The sequence below is a fragment of the Phascolarctos cinereus genome, unplaced genomic scaffold, assembly GCF_003287225.1.
Source record: "Phascolarctos cinereus isolate Bilbo 61053 unplaced genomic scaffold, phaCin_HiC Scaffold_4;HRSCAF=312, whole genome shotgun sequence".
NCBI lineage: Eukaryota > Metazoa > Chordata > Mammalia > Diprotodontia > Phascolarctidae > Phascolarctos > Phascolarctos cinereus.
In genome coordinates, this window is record NW_027555847.1 from 235248962 (window position 1) to 235275211 (window position 26250).

Below are 26250 nucleotides of genomic sequence, written 5' to 3' on the forward strand. Positions count from 1 at the left end.
TGTTTTGATCCTCTCGGTCATCATGGTAACTTTCTATGGCCAGGCTTGGTTTGGGTTTTTTTTTTGTTTTGTTTTGTATTTTGCTCATTTTCCAAGTCTATTTCTTGACTTTTAATTTAATATTGAAGTGGATCTCTGCTCCTGGAGTGGAGGGAGCACTGACCCACACTCAGGTTTTTTGTTCAGCTGGTTCCAGAGATGATTCTGGGGACCTGTAAGTTTTCAGTTCTGCCAAGCTGGTATGATCTAGGGAGAGGTGTGTTTACTACTCTCCTGGCCTGTGCTCTGTTCTGTGAGCAAACACAAGTACTCTTTTTAACCCTGGAACTGTGACCAGAATCCCAGCTTCCCTGTGGCTATAAGCTCTGGTGCTCCTTCTTGCCCTAGAACTCAGACCCAGGACTGTGAACCAGATCAAAGTATGGGGAATACAACAGAGTCTTAGGCCCAGTGCCAGCAAAGGGACCCCTGTAATCTTCTGACCAGTTATTTGACCCCCTTACCATCTGTGAGCTGGGATGTCCAGAAACTGCCACTGCTTCCACTGTTCAATTGCCCCCAAGGCCTACTGTTGATTTGCTGGGTGCCATGGCCTGCACTGGACTTTATTTCACTCCCACCTTGGGGCAACAGACCTTTCCTGCTGATCTTCAAAGCTATCTTGGACAGGAAAATTGTTCCAACCTCTCATTTTGTGGGTTCTGCTGCTCCAGAATTTGTTTTGAGGCATTAAAGATTTTGGAGGATCTTTGGGGATAGCTCAGGTGAGCCCCTGCCTTTTCTCCACCATCTTGGCTCTGCCTTAATGATTTCTTTTTACTGACTGATGTGAATCCAGGATGCCAGATTTGCACAACACAGAAGTCTTCAAGCCATGTAAGAGCGAACTTCTAGTGATGGAAGGGAAGATACCCTTCATGGGCCCATAACCTCAGACTGAGGGACATTTGCTGCCCTCAGGATTCTAGAGCCCTTGTTTTATATGGGCAAAGTTGCTCTCCCTGGTGATCTTTTGTTATGTGGAGGATATCATAAATACATTTTTCTTACTTCCCATCCACCTGGCACTTGACATAGGAAAGATGTTACCCATTCATAGCCCTAGTCAGCTATATTATATGTCTAGAAAGACAGTGACTGGACCTTGAAATATTTGCAGAAAAATTTTAATCTCTTTCTTCTAGAAGACATATTATGTAATGGCCCAAAATTGTTCTGTGTAACTTAGCAGTCAACTAAAGCCAAGTACCAATAAAATCAAATAGACTATAGAAAGGGAAATAATTAAATCTAAGTAGACAGGTTTGAATGCTTAGCCCAGATAAATATTTGTTTGGTGGTGGTTAAGTAAAAAATATTCAACCATTTCCCAACTTAGTTGCTGGAGCTAAGGCTTCTTGCCAGAGAACCCTGCTAATCTGGAATCAAGACATTGGCCTTGGTCTGAAAAGAGAAGCAATATTTAAGAGGAGAATCTGTTGGAATTAGAGATAGCTATGGTCTGATCTGTGACAGTTACTTATATAGAAGATGCTTTAGTAAAGGTACTAGGAGACATGATCTGCTCTTCTATGCTAGAGGTTTCCAAAAGTGTGCTTTTCCTTTTGGAACCTACACATTTAAAAGGCTAAATACCACACTTAAAAGACTGGAGTTGGGGACCTCGAAGGTGGTGAAATTATCACTGCCTTGAGTGTTGCAACACAAAGATCACAAATGGACTAAAAGAAATTGATTTCATTAAATTCTTAAAGGAAAGAAGAGCTTGTGCAGTGTTTTCTGCTGGAAAGGAACAAGTGAAACAACTTATTTTTTTTCAATGTTTAGGAATTGAAGTAAAATTCAGTACATAATCTTAGGACCTATGTGACCAGAGACAAATCAGCATTATCCCATGCCTTGTAACTTTCTCTCCTCCCACGCTTCACTCCAGTACTCTTGGCAGTGTCTTGAATCCTTTCTTAGGAGGAAAAGGTGAGCTTCCAAAGGAAATCAAAGTTTTTGTATTTGAACACTTTTTAAAAAAAAACAAAATTATCCCCTTAAAATATTATCCAAAAACTATCTCAAAGAGAAAGAATAATGGAATTAATCATTTTATTACCCTTTTATCTGTGTGAATATAGTGATTCCTAGAAGCCTCTTTCATCCCTATTCTGATGCCCCTGTTGTTGTTTTTCTGCTTGATCTCTGAGATGTTTCTGTGTAAGAAACAAGGAGATTTGTCTTTATTGTTCAAGTATTCTTTCTTTTTAATGTATCTTGTCTTGTTGTAAGAACAAAAACCCTTATATATTTCCTGAGGAGTAGGGGAGGAAAAGTTGGGAAAGAAATATCTACAAATGTCACCTAGCTATGTAGACCTTTGACAAGTACTTTGCCTTTCGGGGCATCAGTTTTCTCATCAATAAAATGTGGATTAGACTAGATGGTTTTTAGTTTTCCTTCCTGCTCTAAATCTCAGATTCTATGAGTATGATAATAAGAAAATTTCATTTTTTCCCCTTATCAGATACCACAAAATTACATCAGTATAAACATCACATGTAGTTTAATTCACTTTCACTTTCACAATTACTATTCTTTATCTCACCAAAGTATTGGCTGGTAAATAATGATTCTTTTTTTTTCAGCTTTGGAAACTCATCAAGACTGTTAAGGCATAGTAGAGAGAGTAATACTCACACTTTCAAGTATTCTTTATTTATTTGAGTATTTTGTAACAAAAGAGAATTTTCTGTAGAATTAACATTTTGTATGATGAGTAATTCTTATTGTCTTTTATTTCAGTGCAATGAAACCTCCTTCTTTTTTGAAGCCCCAAATAAAAGCACTTGCAAACATCTCTGGAAGGGTTGTGTTGAGCATCATACATTCTTTAGGTAAAGTATAAAAGTTTGTTCATTGTATTAATCTAATCAAAGGAACATTTTCAAGAAAATAACTTAATTTCAAAGAAGATTCATAATTATTTCTCAAAAATCTTTGGTCGTCTCCACATTGTCTGTCAAGCATACATATATACAGACATAAAATGTACATACAAGCATACATATGTATATAAAAAGCTAATCATAACCCATGTACATCTTGGGGAAATGGTCAATAATATCATAATCTGAATGATATAATATCATAATCTAAAACTTTCATAACTGTTAATATTTAACCACTGCGCATCACTGTGTGAGAGCACATTTATGAATCAAATGTTTTAAAGAATATTACACACAAGTGGGACTTTTTTTAAAAAAAAAAGAAAAAGAAAAATTAGCAGGCCCTCATATCCTGAATTAGGAATGTGATGTAGTATATTACTAATAATTTAAAAGAAATAGGGTAAGGAGCTCAAATAATAGCAGTCTTCTGAGGTCACTCCAAGCATGATATTTGTGTCCCATTTTGTAAGCAAGTAAAAATTGGTTATCCATTGTAAAATACAAATGTAATTAACTGCTGTTGGTCAAAGATCAAGAAATTTTGAGAAAGTCAACTGATTCCAGGAGAATCTTAAAACTGAGATTATATATTCTTTAAAAAACTTATGCATTCAGGTTATATTTACTTATGCATCTCAGGCTAAGAAAATAGAGCTATTCATCTAACCACTCTAATAAAATATTATCCTATAATTATCTGAATATCTTGATAAAATGATATAGAAATTTATATATTTGTCTATCACTATTTTTCTTTATTTTCTAAATCACTTAGAATACCAGAAAATGAATCAAATTCTTTGTCAAGAAAACTCAGCAAGTTTGGTTCCATGAGTTATAAACACCGATACAGGTAAATGTTTGATACATATATGCATATATATTATATAGACAGTAATGTATGTCACATGTATGTTTATATATATATATGCATAAATACATGTGTTTATATCAGTGGCTATATGTAGATATATAGTTGTAAAATCAGGAACTAATTCAGATCTGATTTTTATTTGATACTATATAGTTTTCATATGTATCTATCTGTAGATGTACAGAATATTTTTATCTGCATCTATATAAATTAATATAGAGTGCCTCCAAGCAACTCCAGATGACTTATCTAATAAATAAATGGTTTGCTTTCTGGAATGCTTTCTGGAACTTCCCAGGCTGGGAAAGTCATTGGTGCTTCCATTATTTAAATTTCAAAATAAATATGAGAATGCATACACATGTTGGCAGAATGTTTCTTCTTAAGATTTGAAGGGACAGCTTCTAGACTTTGCCTTGGGAAATCCACAGGGTCAAAATCTCTTCCTAGAATCAGGAGTTAACCTATAATAATGTCAAGGAACTATAGTCAAGTCAAGGGCCCCAGGTTCATTCTTATAATGATGTTTTTAAATGCATAAAATAAAATACACAGGATTAAAAAGGAAACCACTTACTACAGTTATAAAAATATTTTTTAAACATAAGTTCATAGGGACTTCCAAGAGCCAATATGGTGGAGTAAGCAGGAAATTGCCTTCCATATTTTATCTCCAAATAACTATAAAATGGTGCCTCAAAATGAATTCTATAACAGCAAAACCAACAAAAAGATGAGGTGGAACAATTTTCTAAGCCAGTACAACTTGGAAGGTGGTCCACAGGAAAGATCTGACTCACCAAGCTAAAAGGGGAGCATAGTCCAAGGCAGGCAGTGTTCTGGCAAACCGGCGGTAGATCCTGCCTCAGCAAGCCAGCATGAGGTCTGAGCTCCATTGCCCTGTTGCAGCAGCAGGTTAGCAGCCAGGACCCCTGCCCCCCCCCACACACTTCTCATGGCCCTGGCATAGGACCAGGCCCCAGGGCTCACCATAACACCAATTATCTTTACGTGTAATTAGAAAAAATAAAATACAATTCTATCTAAAGTGATTTATTTATTCAGTGACATACCAGTCAAATTAATAAAAATTATTTTATGTAGGAATAATAGGAAAAAAACAATAACAAAACTCATCTGTAAGAACAAAAGGTCAAGAATATCAAGGGAATTAATGAAAAAAAATGCAAAGGAAAGTGGTCTAGCCATACCAAATCTCAAACTATATTATAAAATGGTAATCATCAAAACTATCTGGTACTGGCTAAGAACTAAAATTTTAAATCAGTGGAATAGATTAGGTACACAAGACACAGTAGAAATGGTCATAGTAACCTAGTGTTTGATAAACCTAAAGACCCCAGCTTCCGGCATAAGAACTCACTATCTGACAAAAACTGCTGAGGAAAGTAGAAAACAATATGGCAGAAGTTAGACATAGACCAACATCTTAGACCATATACCAAGATAAGGTCAAAATGGGTACAGGGTGATGCCATAAGCAAATTAGGAGAGCGGGGCATAATTTACCTGTTAGATCTACAGAGAAGGGAAGAATTTAGGACAAAAAGAGATAAGAGATCATCAAGAAATGTAAAATATAAAATATGAAACTATTATAATGAATTTAAAAGTTTTTGCACAAAGAAAATCAATGCAACCAAGATTGAAAGGAAAATAGAAAGCTGGGAAACAATTTTTACAACAATTATCTCTGATAAAGGCCTCATTTCTCAAACATATTACTGAGTTAAATTTATAAGAATACAAGCCATTCCCCAATTGGTAAATGGTCCAAGATATTTATAATCATATGAAGAAATGTTCTAAATTATTACTGAGTAGAGAAATGCGAACTAAAACAATTCTGAAGTACCACTTAATACCTCTCAGATTGGCTAATATGACAGAAAAGGAAAGTGATAAATACTGGTAAGGGTGTGGGAAAATTGGGACACTAATGCATTGTCAGTGGAGTTGTGAATGGATCTCACCATTCTGGAGAGCAATTTGGAACTATGCCCAAAAGACTATTAAACTCTGCACACTCTTTGATCCAATACTAAGTCTAATGTCCCATACAGATCATAAAAAAGGTAAAAGGACCTACATATACAAAAATATTTATAGCAGCTTTTGCTGTGGTGGCAAACAATTAGAAATGGAGAGGATGCCTATCAGTTGGGGGATGGCTAAACAAGTTGTGGTACATGAATGTAATGGAATGCTATTGTGCTATAAGAAATGATGAGCAGGTAGATTTCAGAAAAATCTGGAAAGACTTGTATGGTCTGATGCTGAGTGAAGTGAGCAGAACCAGGAGAATATTGTACACAGTTCAGCAACATTGTGTGATGATCAACTATGCATGACTTAATTCTTCTCAGCAATACGATGACCCAAGACAATTCCAAAGAACTCATGAAGTGTGAATGTAGACCGAAACATACTATTTTCACTTTATTTCTTTCATGATTTTTTTCTTTTAGTCTGTTTCTTCTTTCACAAATATGACTAATATGGAAATATGTGTTACATGATTATACATCTATAACCTATATCAAATTGCTTACTGTCTTAGGAGGGATTAGCTGAGGGAAGGAGGGAGGAAATTTGGAACTCAAAACTTTTTTAAAAATGTAAAAAAGTATATTTATTTGTAATTAGAAAAAAAATATTTTAAAACAATAAGTTCACAGACTTCTCTTTGCAGTAAAAACACATGATCTAAAAGTCATGCCCAGGGGCAGGTAGGTGGCACAGTGGGTAGAGCACTGGCCCTGGAATTAGGAGAACCTGAGTTCAAATCCGGCCTCAGACACATAACACTCACTAGCTGTATGACCCTGGGCAAGTCACTTAACCCCATTGCCTAGCCAAAAAGAAAAAATTAAAAACGAATAAGTAAATAGAAGTCATGCTTAGTTAATATAACTTGTTCCTAAATCCAACAAAAGGCTTTTAGAGAAATGCCATTAAAACCAAATAACTATCCTCCTGTAAACTTTACCCATTTAACCTTTAGCCAGGATTTCCTTTAAAGCCATGCCCCCCCAAAAAAAAGATTAAGTGGAAACAAAAAAATTCTTAATATTCAAAAACTACTGTAAGGGACTATCAGCTGGGGTTCTTCTTCCCAATAGGTAAGGTTTCTTGGTTATTTTTTCCTTCCTTCCCCCCTTTACTTTGTTCAAAAGAATAAAGAGTAATTTTTAAAATAATGACAATATGTAAAAATAATAACTGAGATAGAAGTTAAATTTTAACTTCCCCAGGACCAAACAGCTAACAAGTATCTATGGCTGGATTTGAAGGTGGTGCAGTGGATAGAATGCTGGACCTGAAATCAAGAGGAACTGGGTTCAAATTTGGCTCCATACATAATGGCTGTACAGCCCTGGGCAAGTTACTTAAACACTGAATGCCCGAGTTTCCTCATCTTTAAAATGGGAATTTTAATAATAGAATCTCCCTTTGAGGGCTGTTGTAAGGATTAAGTGATAGAATATTTGTAAAGCACTTAGTAAACCTTAAAGCACTAAATAAATGCTATCTGCTAATATGATAAATGTTTTTGGAACTTCAGCAAAAAAAAAATAAAGCATTCTAATTACATGATGAAATTATGTGAGATGATTAATTTCATTTGCTACTCGTACTCTTCACTAAAGGATGGTTCCAAGTAGGTTCCAGAGCCATTTCTTTTGCTCTCCCTAGGCTCAATACCAAGCCCCGATGACGTTGGCATAGGGTCAAAGAAAGAGCCAAAACAAAAGCACATTGAATAAAACAGTCGGGAATGCTTTGCAACTTGCCATGTAAGTGAAAACAAAAATGAGTTAAATGCCTCACAGGGGAGAAATCAAATAGACTCAATTCTTTTTTTTTTTTTGAGCTGTAGAACTGGAATTAAAACTCCACCTCTCCTGAAATAAAATCCTCACTCAGTGACTCCTTTTAACATTTAATAAACCTCTCTGCCAGCCAGAAGCCTATCGCTGTACCAAATGTAAATCCTGGAATTTAAGTCTCCTTCTTGTACTGTCCTAGTGGAGTAAAATAACAGTTGCCGCTTCCATGTAGTTTCATGTAAGCATCTAAGTACAGCTAAGTCAGCCTTCACTCCTCTGTTCTTCAGATTTCACATCTTTGCTTTAAAACACTTTTTTAAAATTTTGCTTGTACTCATCAAAATGTCACTTTTTAAATGACAGGACAGCCTTACAAATGAGCCGAGATCTTTCTGTTCCTCTCCCTCGGCCCGATCAGAAAGTGGAAAGAAGTCGGAGCAAGACATACCCTAAGAGAACAGCACAAATACAGCCATCAGGTGAGTCTCAAGCACCCAAAGGCACTTTATATACCCCAGTGTTTACTCTGCAGTAACTGTTCTCGCTGATATTCTGTTGTAAACCCGTAATTATCATATAGTTGTTACCCTCAGAACATTTCTTACATGACTGCTTTCTTCTCTTTGCTCACTCCCTCCCCCTCGTTTTTATGACTGTTTTCATGATCGAAGTGGCTGAGGGAAAGTTACCTTATTGGTGACTTCCGGTTTATGTCAACCAATGACAACAAATAAGCAAACTAAAACTACAAAAAAGAACCATTATTTTACCAAGGCAAAATTAAAAAAGCAAAATAGAAAACCATCTATTCAGTCTATTCGAACCTATAACTGAATCAGTACAAGGTAAGAACACAAATTTTGATGTGAGATCTTACTACTTTAGAGGCATATTTAGGGGTGTGCTGGAGCCAGGTTGAACTGGCTCTGAAGAACAAATTGTTAAATGTTCATTGTAAGCATTTATGCCTTAAAAATCCAAAATGCTACAAATGAGTGCTTGATTTATTGTTCTGCTGATTGTCTAGAATTGAGAAAGCATCCTTGGCCATGTACTGAACAAGAACAAAACTGGATTAGCAAAACATTCTGTGAAACTATATACTATTTCTTAAAATAAACAAATGCCAAGAAGTCAAGATTCTTCAGCCTGTTGCACTATGACTTTCTCAGAAAGAATGATGCCATCCAGAAATTTTCTGATATCTTGGGTTTGGTTTTTTTTTGTTGTTGTTGTTCTTTTGTTTTTGTTTTTATATTTCCTTCAAGAATTAAACTTATCTTTTGGGGCTTGAGAAACAGCACAATCAATACTTGGTCTCATGCATATTCTTCAGATATATTTTTTTCAAGTTTCTGCTTCAACAAGTGAGACATTCTCTTACATAACAATTTCAGTGACTTATCTTGATGAGGACGTGAGCATACATAACCCTCATCTTGTACTAAGGGTGACCTCTTGGGTCTTGTTTTACACATAACCATAGACTGTGAAAACTATTGCAAATTCTTTTCTGATTTTCCCACCACTTGTCAACCTGGAGCTTGTTTCTCTTTTTTTCAAGGAGACTGAGCTCAACATTGTGATATGGTTGAAATGCCTTCACAGGATTCCTCTAGGGCCCTTCATATTAACTGTCCTGCCCTTCAGAGAGATGTCAACAGTCTGGTTGCTTAGACAGGTCTTCATTCTCATCATGGATGGGCCAAAGAGCAAGTTAAGACTATTAAGAGTATTTTACATAAAAATTTAAATAGACAATTTTCTCTAAGAAAACATTACAAAAAAAGGCTTGATATGATAATTTCTACTATGGAAGTTTGAGCAAATTTCTATCACCTGCCTTACAAAGATGCTTCCAAGGGGACCAACGTGGAACTACAGACAATTTCCCAAAGTGCCTTCAGTTTCTTTTTTAAAATACGTTCCTTATTTTTGGTTTTTGCACCCATTTATTTTCTCATTGGAAGACCACATCAATGCTATGACGTAGAAAGAAGGAGGTTAAATGACTTGCTGGAAGATGTCAGAGGCAGGATTTTCCTGATTCCAGGTCTCTCTCCAGTATACCACACTGCCTCCCCACTTCAGTTCTTCATGAATGACTTCTGTCTAACAATTCAAATTGTCTTATAAGTACAGCCTTGTGTCTCACTTCCCCAACCCCACTCTTGCTAGGAGAAACCCCAAGGGGTTAGGATTATCTGGTATTATAGCTCTTGAACATCATCTAGTGTGTTTTCCCCAATATCAGTTGACTAGTTACCATTTACTAAATATCAATTAACCTCTTAATATTAATTAGCTTTTATAAAAGGGTATTTAGTGAGAAATTATGCAAAGGACCAAAGTAAAACAACATTCCATATTGAGAACATACCTCCACATGTTTTAGTTCCTAGGAAGAGTGAACTCAGATTTAAACTGTTTGCTACAAAACATTCCCTCTGAACAAATATACTTCAGGACTTTGCTTACACAGTGTTTTAAGTTGGGGCTTGATTTTACTAGGTTGGTTTTGCTGGGTCTTGCAGATCTTTAAGCCTCAGAATTTGTTTCACACCAGACTCAGTTGCTACTGCTACCAGCTCCAGTTGCAGAGGGGACCTTTCATGGGCTTCCCCACTTTTCAAAGCTCACAAGGTTGTAATCTGATCCATTTCATCTCCAATACTAATACATTTAAGATCAGGAAAGAATATACAAAAATAGATAAAACAAACTGCAATAAAATATGTTCACACCTACGTGAGAGCCAGGTGGTGAAATCTGATGCTGCTACTTCTTCCCCAGCCAGAAACCCACAGCATTTCTTCATTTGAAAGGCGGGGTGAAGGGGGTAGGAGAAGGGGGGGAAAAGTTTACATGATAATTTTGTTGTATATTTGAAAGGAATAGCAAGTTGTGCATAATAGATTTGCTGTTTCATGTACAATCATCTTTTTTATTATACTATGTTATGGAAGTGCTTGTTTTATTCTGTAAATTTAAAATAAAATAAAAACTGCTATTAAAAAAATTAGATCTTTTGGGGGAATAGAGTTTTCATGAGCAAAGGTTGCCTCCATGTTTTCAAGCTTTAAACTATTTTAGCCATAGAAATTTAGAGAAAGACTTGCTATAAATTTGAATCTAATAATACTATGTTTATTTGGCATTTTACCATTGTTGAAACTGTTAAATATAAAACTTGGCTACCAAAAAATATCAGCTACCTCAAGCAAAAACTTGTTCTTTTTAAAGAATGTTTTGAGTGGTAGAAAGTTATTGAAGCACTCTGAATGTTGCTGTTATCACCTGCACATTGGATGATATATAGGCTGATGAAATCACTTTCCTTCTAAAGAGACAGAATTTTAAAGTGTTAGTCTTTTTTAAAAAAGCAGAAGGAACTGAGTGGTCTTTGCTATAATTACATTGGACCAGGCATTATTTCCATTTTAGATATAAGAAAACCTGAGATTAAAAGACATTAAGTTATTTTATCCAAAGTAGCACAGCTAGTAAATGGTATAGCTGAGAAAAGAATTAGGTTTTCTGATATATGATTCATTTTTCATGCTTCTGAATCACTTGTGCCTCCAGTATCACTACTAAAATAATCTATTTAAGATGAGAAGCACTGTGGCTTAGTGGACTGCATGAGGGCCCCACAGTTAGCCTTAGGCTATCTGACCCTGAGCACTTAACTAATAAGTGACCTAAACAGCTCTCTAACTCTACAATTCTACTCTTAAGTTCTTGGGTTGATGGATTTTCAAAAGCCAGTCCTACCCAAAAGGAGCTTACATTCTAATACATAAAGGGGTGCTGAAAAGCAGGAGAGGAGGGGGAAGGGAATTCAGATATAATGAGGAGATGCCTGGACCACAGTCACCCACATAAAGCAAAAGCTAATATCAGAGCTAGGAAACCAAGGAGTCAAGTCCAAGTTTCCAGTGGGGGTAGAGATGGTCAGAAAGTACCTGGGAAGAGATACTGAGGCCAGGGCTCCATCAAAATAAGGAGAAAACCATTACTATATATAATTTTTTTTCTCGTTAAAATTTAAGTGATAAAAACAATAGTAGAGAACTTAAATTATTTTTTATATTATCTTTTCTTAATTATATTATTTATCACTTAATATTGTACCTAACATTGCTTCTCAAACTTTTGATCTCAGGACCCCTTTACATTCTTTTTTTTCTTTACATTCTTAAAAAAATGTGGGTTATCCCCCATACCTAAAGAGTTTTGTTTATATGGGTTAAATCAATACTTAAAATATTAGAAATGTTTAAATCTTATTATGACAATAGTTCTGATCTCATAAACTGCAAGTCTTTTGGACCATCACGGGTTTCTGGACCAGATTTTGAAAACCTTTTATAGAAGATGCCTCCTCCAAAATTAAAAATACTGAACAGCATGAATGCATCCCTTACTTTCTGTTAATTGAAAAGCCTTTATCTCAACCTTTCAATCACATATATCAAAAACTAGATTGAACAACTATATTTTACATTTCTACTTGAAAGCTTCAGAGCTCAAGCCTGAGCACACTGTTTAAGGAAGCACATTCCTGAGTGAGAGCTCACCGCTAACAGTTCCGGTCTCCACCTACTGTTGTTCAAACTCTGGGCAAACAGCCAAGACATTCCAGCAAGACCTAAGTGCTACGACAGACCTGAAAAGTAAAGGAAGAGAAAACTGAAAGAAAATCAGAGTCTAGTGGGAAAAAAAACAGTAGATTTGGAATCAGGAGCTGCTATTACAAGTCAGAGGATCTAGGTTCGAATCCTGACCTTAATCTCTTACCTTGAGCAAGTAACTGCTGTTATTGAACTAGATGATCTCTAGGGTCCCTTTGAGCTCTGATTCTGATAGAAATAATCAATTATAGAAAACACAAAATATCATCCATGAAGATTAATGATGTGGAGAATAAAATAATTTCTAGAGACAAAGTTTTGGGGTAAATTATAACCGGTTTTATTAATCACAGCCAGCATATGATTGACAAAAAGGACTTCTTATCCTTTCATTGGTCACAGAGCAAGCATGGCCACTTTTTGAGGTTTATATGCCCTTGGACAAGACAGCATTCAGCTCTGATTGGTTAACATGAGAGGTGGCCTTTACAAAGAGAAGTAAGCTCACTCCTAAGAGGGGCTGAGAGTGACTGGTCACTTTTCGAGGAAGAGATAATCCCTATACCCAGACCACCTCCAGCCTTGGGCATTCTAGACAAAAGGCTCTATCTCCACCCAAGTTTGATTGAATGGAATTCACCTTAGACTACAGATTACAGAGATTCCTTGTAAGGTTGGGTGGGGTCAGATAGAGAAGGTTAGCTCAACCATCTAAGACTGAGGTCTTGAAATGAGGATAATAGAAAAAGGGGGAACTCTGAATCTCCCCAAATCATTGGTTATTAATAATCATTTCGCTCAATGATTTTCACTGGCTCAACCAGACACTTCTGCAAGACTGAAGCCTTTACAATATGATCATCTGTTATATATTTCAGATAGAAATAAATTTTATCTTAGGAAATGATAAAAAACATGATTATATTTATTAATTGTAAACTATTGCACAAATTATATTCTTTCTCCTCTAAGGACAATTTCCTACTATCTGTACCATTTAATACCTTTTTGTTGAGATTTGTGTAATCCAATCCACATCTATCATCTAATCAGTATCCTAGAAGCTACTGTCTAGATATCCATGTGGTTACTTCCCTTTCACCATGAATTCATCAGGAGGCTCACAGTCTTCTATTCCAGAACTCCTACCCTCACTCCAGCCCTCATAATACATGATTTCTGTGTATTTTGATACTCCATTAAACTCCCTACGCACCTATTTTTTCCATGTCTCCATATCCTATGACCTAAGACCTCAGCCATTTGTTATCAACAACAAATGCATGAACTCTCTCTTTAGGAACTCTCAAATTCTCTTTCTGGATAAGCTTTCCACCTCTTCCTGTCTTCTGATATGAAACACTGTATTTGGTCAGTGATATGATGCTACAACTTCTTTTCTACCATAGACCATCACCCATGCAATGGGAAAACTCTTTCATGATCTTGAAGGCTTGGTAAACCAGTTTAATTCTACATTGTCCTTTTCTAGAATTCCTACCTCTTAATCATATCTTCAGTTATATCATTCGTGCCAACCACAGCCTTGTATGACTCCCATATATGCATTGCCTTCACTTCTACCCATACTTCTGAATATACTTACAGAATATCATGCTAAATAACCTGTTTCATAAGTAAGTCACTGCACCAATTACTGCAGGGGATTTTCCAGACTTTTTCATCAATCCTTAACTGTTCTATGGCTCTAATACCCACCATCACAGCTGAGAAAATGAGGCCATTCACTGAGCTCTGTTCTCATCTCCTCTTTATCATATTAGATGCCTTCTGCTGCTGTTTTCTCCTTTCCCACTGTCTCAGATTAAGTGGCTCTTCTTTCAAAACCAAATACAAAGCAAATTTGCATAAATGATCAGCTACTATACTGTAAAGCCCAGCAAATAACCTCAGTCATTCCCACCTTCATGTCCATGTATCCTCAAAAAATTCCTCACTTAAAACATCCATGCTTGGTAACTACCACCCCATAGCTTTCTTCTTTTGGAAATAAACTTCTAGACAAGGCCATGTAGCATAGGTGCCTTTACTTTTAAACTTCAAAAAAATTACCACTAATTCCCTAATTGTTCTTCTAAACTTATCAGAAAATTAATTGCTATATTTCCCTACAAAGTCTCACTTCAATGCCATATACTAGATGGGTTTCTTTAAAATTATATTTGTTACACTGAATATATCCTCAATTACAAAATAATTTAGTACTTTTAACCAGTCTCCAAAGAATTCCTTTTCCAGAGTTATTAGTGTACTTGCTCTTAAATCAATTTATTCTTTTAATGAAAATGTTACAAAATGAAGCATTTGTTCCTTAAGTTTCTTTCTGTATAGCCTTACCTGAACTCTTGAGTTCTCTGTGAAAATAAATCATTGTGGCAGTTCTTCTCTTGACTCAGCAAGTACTTTTTTTGTCAGCGTTGCATCTCTGCCATGTCTTCAAAGATATTTTCATCTTTATTGCTTGATGTTGAACTTCAGTTTTGCTAGTCACTTTAGGACGTGTCTTAGGGTTCCTTTTTTAGGAAGGTTTTCATGGGTAGAGGGTATTTATCAGCTCTAGTGATTATTTTGGGAACATATAGCATCAGAATATTTTCTACCTCTTTTCTTTGTCAGACTCAGGATACACTTGTATTTTGCTTGGATTGAAACTGAGATTTGCTTCTATGTTAGCCTAGCAGTGTTAGAACCAAAGCAATACAAAACCAATACAACTTTAAAGTTTCCCAAAAGTAATCTTTAAAAATCTAGTTTTTTACTTCAACTTTTTTTTGGGGGGGGTTGTTTTTAGGCAATTGGGGTTAAGTGACTTGCCCAGGGTCACACAGCTAGTAAGTGTCAGATGTTTGTTTGGTCTGAGGTGGGATCTGAACGCAGGTGCTCCTGACTTCAGGGCCGGTGCTCTATCCACTTCGCCACCTAGCTGCCCCTTTTTAACCTCAACTTTTAGAAATACAAATAAATCAAGGTCCGAGCCATCAATTTCCAGATGACTGCTCAGGCTATATACCAACCGAATCCAAGGTCTCTAGCCCACTGAACCAAGTCTGACCCCTGAAAGGACCCAGTGAGGCAGAGAGAGCTCTGCACCCTTTGCCAACAGGAAGCAATTTCAGAAGCTGAGACCTTCACCCTTTACCCCAAAAGAATTTAAGTCCCATTTGTTTGAGGGGTGAATGACGGGATCTGGGCCCTGGAAAACACCAGCCCCGCCAAACTTCCCTTGAACTTTCGCATCCCCTCATCCCAGTAATCTTTTCAGCTGGCCTTACATTGTGGCCCCACACCCAATCTCCAACTAACTGTTACCTCTAGCCCTGCCCAGCCCTTCATTGTCTGTTACCTCCAGATCACTTCCTACCCTTAATTCCATTTAGAACCCGTCTCTGTTCCACTCCTAGATTACACCCAAATCCAAATCTAAATCTTTCCATGGTCTTTCAGTATATAAGGTCCCTCTTGCCCCCATTAAATCACTGATTCTTAAAATCTGGCCAATAGCAGATTCTTAAAATCTTGCTCACCTTAATCAGTGTTTTAATAAACTTTGTCTCTGACTGAAAAAAAAAAAAGAAATACAAATAAATTCTTAGAAACTTCTTAAAGTAGTTGCTATATACTTTATAGAAGTTCAAATGATTATTTAAAAAGCAATTTGAATTTCATAGTATTTTTTGTCTTGACAAAAAATAAAAAAACAAAGATGTTTATGGCACTCAGAGGCAGTTTTGACTGAGACCTTTTTTTCTGTTCTGCATGGAATTTACAATAAGCAAAGCTAGTCAGTTTGTCTTAAAAGGATTTTTCCATTCTTCATGGGGATGTACATTGTTCAAGACTTCTTTTACTATTCCCAGTTAAGTTATGCTGCAGGATAAAATTACCATAAAATGTGGGCAAAATGTAATACAGTGGAAAGAGTGCTTGATGGATGAAGGTTCACAAACGGAAAATGTTTATTTCTTCCTGGGTCTTATTTACTAATACGTAAGGAAAGGGGCTGGGTGGGTAGGGGAAGAGAAGGAAACAAACATGTATATAGCACCTATGGAGTCAAAATTAATTTTCATTTAATCCTTACAACCCTACAAAGTAGGTACTTCTATTTCCCTCATTTTACAACTGAGGAAATAGCTTTCAGCTGATCATGACATTACAATATTGTTATTACTGTACACAATGTTCTAGTTTTGAATTCATTTTACACCATTTGCTGCAAGTCTTTTCTGGTTTATCTGAAACCATCTTGCTTATTTCTTATAGTACAATATCCCAACAGTCATATAGCTTGAACAACAAATTGCTCAGCTATTGCCCAACTGATGAGTATCATCTCCATTTCCAATTTGCTACCACAAAGAGATTCTTTGATCTTGTTGGTACACAGACCTGATAGTTCTTCAGAATGGTTGGACTAGTGCATTTATGTCCCTATTTTTCCACATCCTGTGCAGCATTTGTCACTTTCCTTTTCTGTCATATTAGTCAATCCGGTAGGTGTGAAGCAATACCTCAAAACTGTTTCAATTTGCGTTTATCTAACCACTGGTGATTAAGAGCATTTTTTCATGTGACTTTTGGATTTCTTGAATTTCTTCTAAAAAATTCCTGTTCATCTACTTTGACCATTTATCAGTTGGGGAATGGCTTTTGAATTTTTATAAACTTCTCAGTTCCCTATCTCAGTGAAGACAAATGGGCTGTAAAAAATCCTTTCCTTATTTCCTGCTTTCCTTCTAATTTTGTCTGTATTACTTAATATAATCAAAATCATACATTTTCTGCTTCCCTGGTTTAGATATCAGCACCGTATTTGTGTCATAAAAGGAGTTAGTCAACTTTACACTATTTTCCCAAATGGTATTGGAATTCATTGTTCTTTAAACGTTTGGTAGAATTCACTTGTGAATCTATCTGAAGCTCAGGTTTTTTTCCTTAGGGAATTCATTGATGGCTTGTTCAATTTTTTCTAAGTTGGAGTTATTGATGTATTGTTTCCTCTTCTGTTAATCTAGATAGCTAATATTTTTGTAAATAGTAATCCATTTTACTTAGATTTATTAGCATACAATTGGGCAAAATATTTCCTAATAATTGCTTTAATTTCCTCTTCGTTGGTGAACAATTAACCCCTTTTCATTTTTGATACTGGAACTTTCATTTTCTTTTTTTAATCAAATTAACCTATGGTTTACTTCTTTTATTTTTTTTCCCCATAAAACCTGCTTAGGTTATTAGGTCAATTTTTTTTAACTTTCAAGTTTACTAATTGGGGATTTTTAATTTGTTGCTTTTTTTTAATTATATGTCCAATTCATTGATCTGCTCTATTTTATTGATGTTTGACTTTAGAGATATCAATTTTCCCCTAAGGACTGCTTTGGCTACATCCTATAAATTGTGATATGTTGTCTCATTGTCATTCTTTTTAATGAAATTATTTCTATGATTTGTTGTTTGACCCACTCATTCTTTAGGATTAGATTATTTAGTTTCCAATTAATTTTACATCTATCTTTCCATGGCCCCTTATTACATGTAATTTTTATTGCATCATGATCTTTGAAAAGGATGCAATTAATATTTCTGCCTTTCTGCATTTGATTGTGAGGTTTTTATGCCCTAATATGTGGTCAATTTTTGTGTAGGTGCTATGTACCACTGAGAAAAGGGTATATTCCTTTCCATCCCCATTCAGTTTTTCTTCAGAGGTCTATCATATCCAACTTTTCTAAAATTCTATTCACCTCCTTAACTTCTTTCTTCTTTATTTTGTGGTTCAATTTATCTAGTTCTGAGAGGGGAACGTTGAGGTCCCCCACTAATATAGTTTTACTATCTATTTCCTCCAATAACTCACTTAACTTCTTTAGAAATTTAATGCTATACCATTTGGTTGCATATATGTTAACTATTGACTTCATTAACTATTTACTTCATTGTCTATGGCACCTTTTAGCAAATTGCATCTTAGATCTATTTTTGCTTTTGCTTTGTTTGATATCGTGATTGCTCCTCCTACTTTTTTTTTACTTCAGCTAAAGCATAATGGATTCTGCTCCAACCCCTTAGTTTCACTCTGTGTATGTCTCTCTACTTCAAATGTGTTTCTTTTTTTTCCCCAAAATGTGTTTCTTATAAATAACTTATGGAATTCTGGTTTTTGATCCATTCTGCTATTTGCTTCTCTTTTATGGGTGAGTTCATCCCATTCACATTCACAATGATGATTACTGTGTATTTCCCTCCACCCTATTTTTCCTCCTGTCTATCCTTCTTTCTATTTCACCCTTTCTCTCACCAATGTTTTGCTTCTGACCATAGCCTCCCTCAGTCTTCCCTATAGGGAATTAGGAGAGAAGGACAAGAAGGGGATGTGTGTAATAGAGGTAAGAGCAAAGTATTATTCTGTCTTTGAGTCAAATCTGATGATATTAAGGTTCAAGAGATGCTCACATCCCCCTCCCATCTTCCCCTCCACTGTAACAGGTCTTTTATGCCTCTTCATGTCATATGATTTACCCCATTCTACCTCTCCCTTCCCTCCCTCTCAGTGCAATCCTCTTTCTCACACTTTAATTTTTATTAATATCATCCCATCATGTTCAGCTAATGCCAGTGCACTGTCTCCTTCTAACAGCCCTAATAGTGATAGTTCTTAGGAGTTACAAGTATCTAAACAGTTTAACCTCTTTGAATAACTTGTGTTTTCTTTGCTGTTTTAATATTTTATGCTTCTCTTGAGTCTTATATTTGAAAATTGAATTTTCTGTTTAGCTATATAGTCTTTTCATCTAGCTTTGGTCTTTTCATCAGAATCTTCTATTTAACTGAATGTCCATTTTTTCCCCAAAGGACTATGTTCAGTTTTGCTGGGTAGTTGATTCTTGGTTGTAGTCCTAGCTCTTGGCCTTCTGGAATATCATATTATAGGCCCTCAATCCTTTACTGTAAAAGCTGCTAAATCCTGACTGTAGCTTCATGATATTTGAATTGTTTCTTTCTGGCTGCTTGCAGTATTTTCTCCTTGACCTGAGAGTTCTGGAATTTGGCTGTAATGTTCCTGGGAGTTTTCATTTTAGGATCTCTTTCAGGAGGTGATAGGTGGATTCTTTCAAATTCTATTTTACCCTCTTGGTTTTAGGATATCAGGGCAATTTTCCTTGATAATTTCTTGAAAGATGCTGTCCAGGCTCTTTTTCTGATTATGGCTTTCAAGTAGTCCAATAATTCTTAAATTATCTTTCCTGGATCTAAATTGTCAATTGTTTTTCCAATGAGATATTTCACATTGTCTTCTTTTTTTTATCTCATTCTTTTAACTTTGATTAGCTTCCACTTGCATAATTCTAATTTTTAATTATTTTCTTCAGTGAGCTTTTGTACCTTTCCCATTTGGCCAATTCTCCTGAAGGAGTTTTCTTCAGTGAATTTTTGTACACTTTTTTCCTCCCCATTTTTGTGCTTCCTTTGCCAAGCTGCTGACTGTTTTTTCATTCTTTCCTTGCACAGTTCTCATTTCTTTTCCCAATTTTTCTTCTACCTCTCTTGTTTGATTTTAAAATCCTTTTTGAGCTTTTCCAGAGTTCTGTTTGGCCCTGAGACTAATTTATATTTCTCTGAGGCTTTACATATAGGTGTTTGGAAGTTGTCCTCTTCTTAGTTTGTGTTTTAATCATCTGTTGCTCATTTCCCAGTCTATTTTTTATTATTTTTTAATTTTTTTTAATAGGCAATTGGGGTTAAGTGACTTGCCCAGGGTCACACAGCTAGCAAGTGTCAAGTATTTGGTCTGAGGCCAGATTTGAATTCGAGTCCTCCCAACTTCAGGGCTGTGCTCTATCCACTGCGCCACCTAGCTGCCCTCCTATTTTTTATTTTTAAAGTTGAGCTCTGCTCTTGGACACCGGGAGCAGCCAAGGACCACTGATTGGTATCCAAGTGCTTTTCTCAATTTCTCAGGGGCTAATTAGGAATTACACTTCCTCAGCTGGGCTGAAGCCTCCAAATGAGTTGATGCATGTCAGTTCTCTGGACAGGAACATTGATGGCAGCATGACTGGTCCACAGGACCTGGATAAGTCCATTCTGGGAGGGATGGAGACTAGATGCGTTCCTGAAGTTGTGGATCCTAAGTAGTCTCCTAACTCAAATAGACAAATTCCTTCCAGACTTGTGAAAGAACTAGACAGAGAAATTAGGCTTTCATCTCCTAGGTTAAGGCAAGGTGCCGCGCCACAATCCTGTTTCCTATCCTTTCTTTTTTTTTTTCTTTTCTTTTTTTTTCGGGTGAGGCAGTTGGGGTTAAGTGACTTGTCCAGAGTCACACAGCTAAGTAAGTGTTATGTTTCTGAGGCCAGATTTGAACTCAGGTCCTCCTGACTCCAGGGCTGGAGCTCTATCCACTGCACCACCTAGCTGTCCCTCCTATCATTTCTAAGGGAGAACACCACAAAGACAAATGAATACTTGAGGCAATTTTAACTATGTTTCCTGGCATAGTTGTCCCCAAAGGGTCTTAACTTCCCTATTTAGCTGTCCAACTCCCTCTGATGACTGTGAGTGGTAAGGAATATGCAGGCTAAGGGGTTATTGTAAACTGGATGTAGACTTGCTTGGTTATTTCTGTGGTAAAGGATGGCCCTTGGCTGTAGTCAGTAGTAATGGGAGGCTAAATATTAGTATTATGTCCTTGATCAGGTACCTTGCTACTATATTTGCCGTGACTTGTTGTCACTGGCAGTGGCTCAACCCAAGGGCTCCATCAGTCTCTGTGCTGCCAAAATCTATAGACCATGGACTTTGGCAACTCTATTAAAGTCAATCTGCAGGTTTAAAATGTTAGGAACTCCTGCAATCTCCCCTTTTCTGATGATTTTCTTTCACAAAACAGCTTGAGACCACATGGTGGGAGCCTGCATAAACAGCAAACCAGGAAGGGGTAAGGGGTGGGAGGAGTGCCATAACCTGTGAGCTTGAAAGTTCAGTGCCACCCGAGGCACAGAGTTGCAGATACTGGAGGAGCACTAATCCTTTTCAGCACCAGTGACTAAGAAAGAAAAGTCAAGAAGAGTGCTGGCAGCTCTCAATGACCCCGGGGCAAATTTGGCCACAACCCAGTTGCCATTTTGCAAAAAAAAGACCATTCTCATACAAAGCATCACAGAAATGGCCTCCGGGAGCAAAAGGGCTTGAAAGAGTTAGTTAATAAGTAGGGCATGAAGTATCTGTTTAATTTTGCCAGGTGCTTTACAGACTCCAATAGTGTAAATGTTCATTCAGAGGCCCTTGACCAGTTAGCAAGTCCTGATCAGTGGCACCAACTCCCTGTCATCAAATCCATTGACAAGACTACTCCCCCAGTAACTCACAGCCCACTTTCATACATAATATTGGGCTCCTCCAAGGGAATGTTGTGTGGAAGTAAGGCAGTGGGCCAGCAGCCATGTGGTACCTCATCCTTTTTCAGTTCTGGAAGGAGAGTGACTGGATTTATGACATGAGTAGAGAGATTAGGATCATACAAAAGTTTTGCCTGATAAGCAGCCACCCTGCCAGCGGGGAGTAGACTTGAGTCTTATGTTGGGAGTAAAAAAAGGCAGCAACAAAGCGTCCTTTTTACAAGCTCAACAGCCGCCCCAAAGGTAAACCCACAGACCCTTCTCTGCTAGCACAAGTGCTAACAAAGAGCTCTATGGTGGGTCTCCAACCTCTGGATGAAGACTTCTGATGTGGCCCCCCTCTATACATGAACAAAACAGTAAAAAGACCTGTCATAATTTGCCACTGCCAAAGTTGGTGGGGTGGCCATCATCATTTCACTGTCTCTGCTTCCTCAGAGGCCTCTAACCATATAAGCTGGCATATAAGGTGAGCTATAACTTCAGAGGGGGAGATCTGGTGGCCCTTTCCACAAAGAGAAGTTTCCTCACAGGCTCCTTGTGTAGGAAAGACAAGCAATTAGTCAGCAGCATGTTAAATCAAAGTTGTGGTGGGTGCACATCTTGTAGGTCCTTGACAAGCATCTCTGCAAATAGGAGATTCACAATAATCCCAGAGCAGCTGGCTTCAAGTTAAAAACAAAAAAGAAACAAAAAAAAGTACTGGGATTCAGGATTTACCAGAATACTTAAAAAGCAGGACACAAGTCAGAGAGAATAAATATGCTTATATTGTGGGGAAGGTTGAAATTAATAGAAATAGGATTCAGAACCAGGAAGGCTCTCAGGATGACAAAATTGATAGCCCTCAGATGCCAGATTAAACAGTATACAGTTAGGTCTTCCTCATTGACAGTACACAACTTTCCCTATCACCCCCAGATAGATGTAAGCCATCTCTGAGTTTCTGAAAGCTTCTAAACTGATATATTGTTGCACACAAGGGGGCAGTCTATCCTTAATCTGGAACAGGCTTGGCTTGGCTGACTTCATGAACCATAAATATCAATACATGGAAGCAAATCAGTCACCAGAAGTACCAGAAACTTCTTAGGTTTCTGTCCCAAAGTGATTACTTCTGCTGGATCACAGTGAATAGCTGTAAATTTACACAACAATAATAAAAAGATATGAAAATGAAAGTATAGTAGCTAATGGTTAAAGCTCTCAGGTCACTTTTTCCTGAGAAGACCATTACCCTTTTAGACCTTAACATTAAAAAGCCTTTAGGAGGTTACTTAACAGCAACCATCATTGCAAATATTTATTCTTTTGCAATAAAAACATATTGGGGTACCCTTTCTAAATTTCCCCTTCTGATCCTTATTCCTCTTTACTTTCTTCCTGCATCACCTGATTTCATTAATAGTTTTCCCACTCCAGCCAGGACAGAATTTATGAAATTGTAAACATCTGCTGATTGACATAAGCTGAAGCAATTTCCCTTTGCTCATTTTCTGGATTCAGCTAAACAAATCTCTGAGTGGCAGCAAACAAATAAATATAGAAAAAAGTCACTATGTTCATCTAAATTTTTAGTTAAGTGGCATGAAATTTTCCCCAATTTATTGGTTGTTATGCTGCCTGATCTAGAGCATCATAGACGGTCATTTGTTGCCCTGAATGTTCCCCAGTTACTCTCATTATTCTAATTCCAATGAGGCCATGTTGTGCGAACTTCACCACACAGGACAGGACTTTTGCTTTCTCATCATTTCTGAGAAAAGGCATCCAATAATTTATGCTCTTCCAGCTGGTATTGTGTCTTCTTATGTCTTAATTTCCTTGATGACAGTGATAGGGTCCCTCTGAAAGGGTAGAGTGGATTATTGCCATAATACAATGTCTTCTGGTGAAAAGAAGACATATACTTTGCTCTGATTATTCCCTACAAAACGGTTTGTAAGGGTGCCATGGTATGTTTGTTTGTTTGTTTGTTTGTTTGTTTGTTTTTCTGAGACATCTGGATTGTGTGGTTGACCTGCCAATGTACTTGGTAAAGAGAGCTAGTCTCCATTTGAAAGTTCTGGCCAATGCTAATAATCCATTAGCCTAGGTTCTAGACCTTCCAAGTCTGGATTTTAGCATGCACAGCTGACAATCAAAGGTTCTGTATTCTCCCATATTCATCTGGACATATTTGTTTTCCACAGTCATCTATATAAGGAGTCTGGCTGAGCTTTACTTCAATTGCTAGTTTAACTGGTAATTTTCACTTGTCCTATAATAACTTACCTAGTGGGTAGGCATCAGGAGGCTTACTCTGTCCAGATCCAATAATGATACCATTATGCCTTGACCATTCTGTTCCTTAGTGACTTAATGTTGGGTCGAGACCACTGCCTTTGCCCTTTTGTGGCCCTATTCCTGTGTCTTCCTGCACAAATGATAAAATCAATTTTGGACTCACAATCTGTTCCCTTTTATCCCCTATATCCCAAGTTTGGGGAGACAACTCACCACTTCATGGCTGACTGAGTCCTGAGAGTCCACACCAACTCACAGTTGGACAAAGGTTGGAATGCCGGTCCTGGTATCCACTGCAGAGTAGATGTGGAGCAAAGGGTAGTGTGGGAGTCGTCAAATTGTTAAGAGGAAATGCTTTTTCAGGCCTTGCCATGGTCAGTGACGCAAACTAAGAGAGATAAAAGTAGTTTATTAATGCACCAAGAGAGCAGGCAGTTGTAGGAGGATAGAATTGCTTTAGAAAGTAATAAACAATTTCCATTTAAGGACAAGACTGGTACATATGAGTGTTCCCATATCTAACTACATATGCAGAAAGGTATTTTCAGACTGCCATCTCCTGTAGGCTGACTATGCATTTGATCCAAAGATAAAGCAAGGTTTAAACATGGAATCACTCAGGGTGACTTTTCACCCAAGGTCACAGGTAGCTATGAAGCATCCGAGGATGAATCCAAAGTAAGGTCTTCCTGTGTCACCTAGCTGGCTCTTATATGTAAAGATTAGACAAAAAATAACCTCTAAGGTCACTTCCAGCTCTATATCTTTGATTCTAAAACAAATTCCCTTTGCTTAAGTAATTCACATCCTGTATGCTAGAAAGATTTTTCTCAGATGATTGTAATAAGGTTGTAAGTGATAAAGTATCTTTATGTACAAACCAAAACCTTTCTCATTCAAATGAATGTAAAATTGCTTGAATCTTCAGGGTAGGGTAAGTGGAGGTAGCATTTGAACTGTGGGGTAGAATTAACAATCAGAGTGTCTTAAAAAGCTTTTTGTGGTAAAGAACTAAAAGTATACACTAATAATCTTATCAATGCAGGAACAGAAAGAAATCTGACTTCCTCTCTGATAAAAAAGGTCTCAAAAGAGCCTAAACTCCTCATCTCCCTGATCCCAGTGTCTTATTCTAGAAATGGACAAAGGAGAATACAGAATTATGAAAAAGCAATTAAGTAATATTTTAGATGTCTTGCAATTCATCTCAATCTGGGATGCTGAATAGTTTTTTCTGAAAATTTAGTTGTAATTAAGTCTGTGAGCCTTTAAGGAAGAGAGAGGTTGTTGCTGTAAAGCATTTCTTTATTAGCAATGAAGCTAAAATCCAAATGATATACAATTCACTTTATTAATAACGAAATCAGTGTCTTCCCTGAAATGACATTCATCATACAAAAAAAAGTTATACTGTGACTCTAGAAAATTAAATCAATTACAAGCATTTACAAGCATTTATCACAAGCATTTATGCATTAAAAATAGCAGACCTTCATCACCATGGGCTCAGATTATTCTAACAGGCCATTGTCTCATCTGCAGTTAATCACAACAGAACAATAAACGAATCACAGCATAAAAAGCTACTATGGTGACAGAAATACTCAGACAAAGAAAAAACTACAGGCAAGAAGAAAGAAGTAATTCAAATGCTACAGAGCTGCAGTCAGGATCACACAAGAATTCTGAACAAAATGTGGACCAGAAAGGATTAACACTTAGTACTTTAATCCTACAGGGGACAAATATGCAACTTTGATGGCATTCCAAGCATTTAAATCATTCTCAATAGAAAATTTCCTTAAAGTTAATGAAAACAGTGAGAAAACATGTTAAAAAATTTGGATGCAGCCAAAGCAGGCCTTAGGAAGGAAATTTTTTATTTCTGAACACGTTCATCAAAAAAGAAAGAACAGATCAACAGCCAAGTGACAGGATTCAAAATGTAAATTAATTTTTTTTTTCATAGCTAGTGGGTAAAATTTGTTTTGCTTGACAGGGGTTACTTTTACGTGCTTTGTCAAGAGGGTAGACAGGGAATATGGGAGGAAGAAAAGGCAGGAGGATTTTCCTTGAAAAATGTAAGAAACATAACATAAAGAAACATACCAAAACTTTTGGAACAGAGCCAAAGCAGTGATTAGGAGAAAATATACATCTCTGAACACATCAATCAACAAAAGAAAAAGAATGAATAAGGAATTGAACAAAAAGCAAATCTGTAAAAGCAACAAATCGTAAAAG

General features: G+C 36.8%; 1 protein-coding gene and 1 long non-coding RNA gene across 3 annotated transcripts in view; one reads left to right on the forward strand and one right to left on the reverse strand.

Annotated features, from left to right (window-relative positions):
* The window catches only part of LOC110223819 (uncharacterized), a 41095-nt gene extending 16702 nt beyond the window's left edge, over window positions 1–24393 (reverse strand). For both annotated transcript variants that reach the window (XR_002328798.2, XR_002328796.2), the window contains exon 1: window positions 24220–24393. This is a non-coding gene — a long non-coding RNA (uncharacterized LOC110223819). The remainder of the gene's footprint in view (window positions 1–24219) is intronic.
* Window positions 1–26250, forward strand: part of EPB41L4A (erythrocyte membrane protein band 4.1 like 4A) — a 188271-nt gene that overhangs the window by 122188 nt on the left and 39833 nt on the right. Inside the window, exons 10-12 of the mRNA XM_021009510.2 lie at window positions 2791–2882; window positions 3715–3792; window positions 8028–8143. Coding sequence (XP_020865169.1) covers window positions 2791–2882; window positions 3715–3792; window positions 8028–8143 — 286 coding nt within the window. The remainder of the gene's footprint in view (window positions 1–2790; window positions 2883–3714; window positions 3793–8027; window positions 8144–26250) is intronic.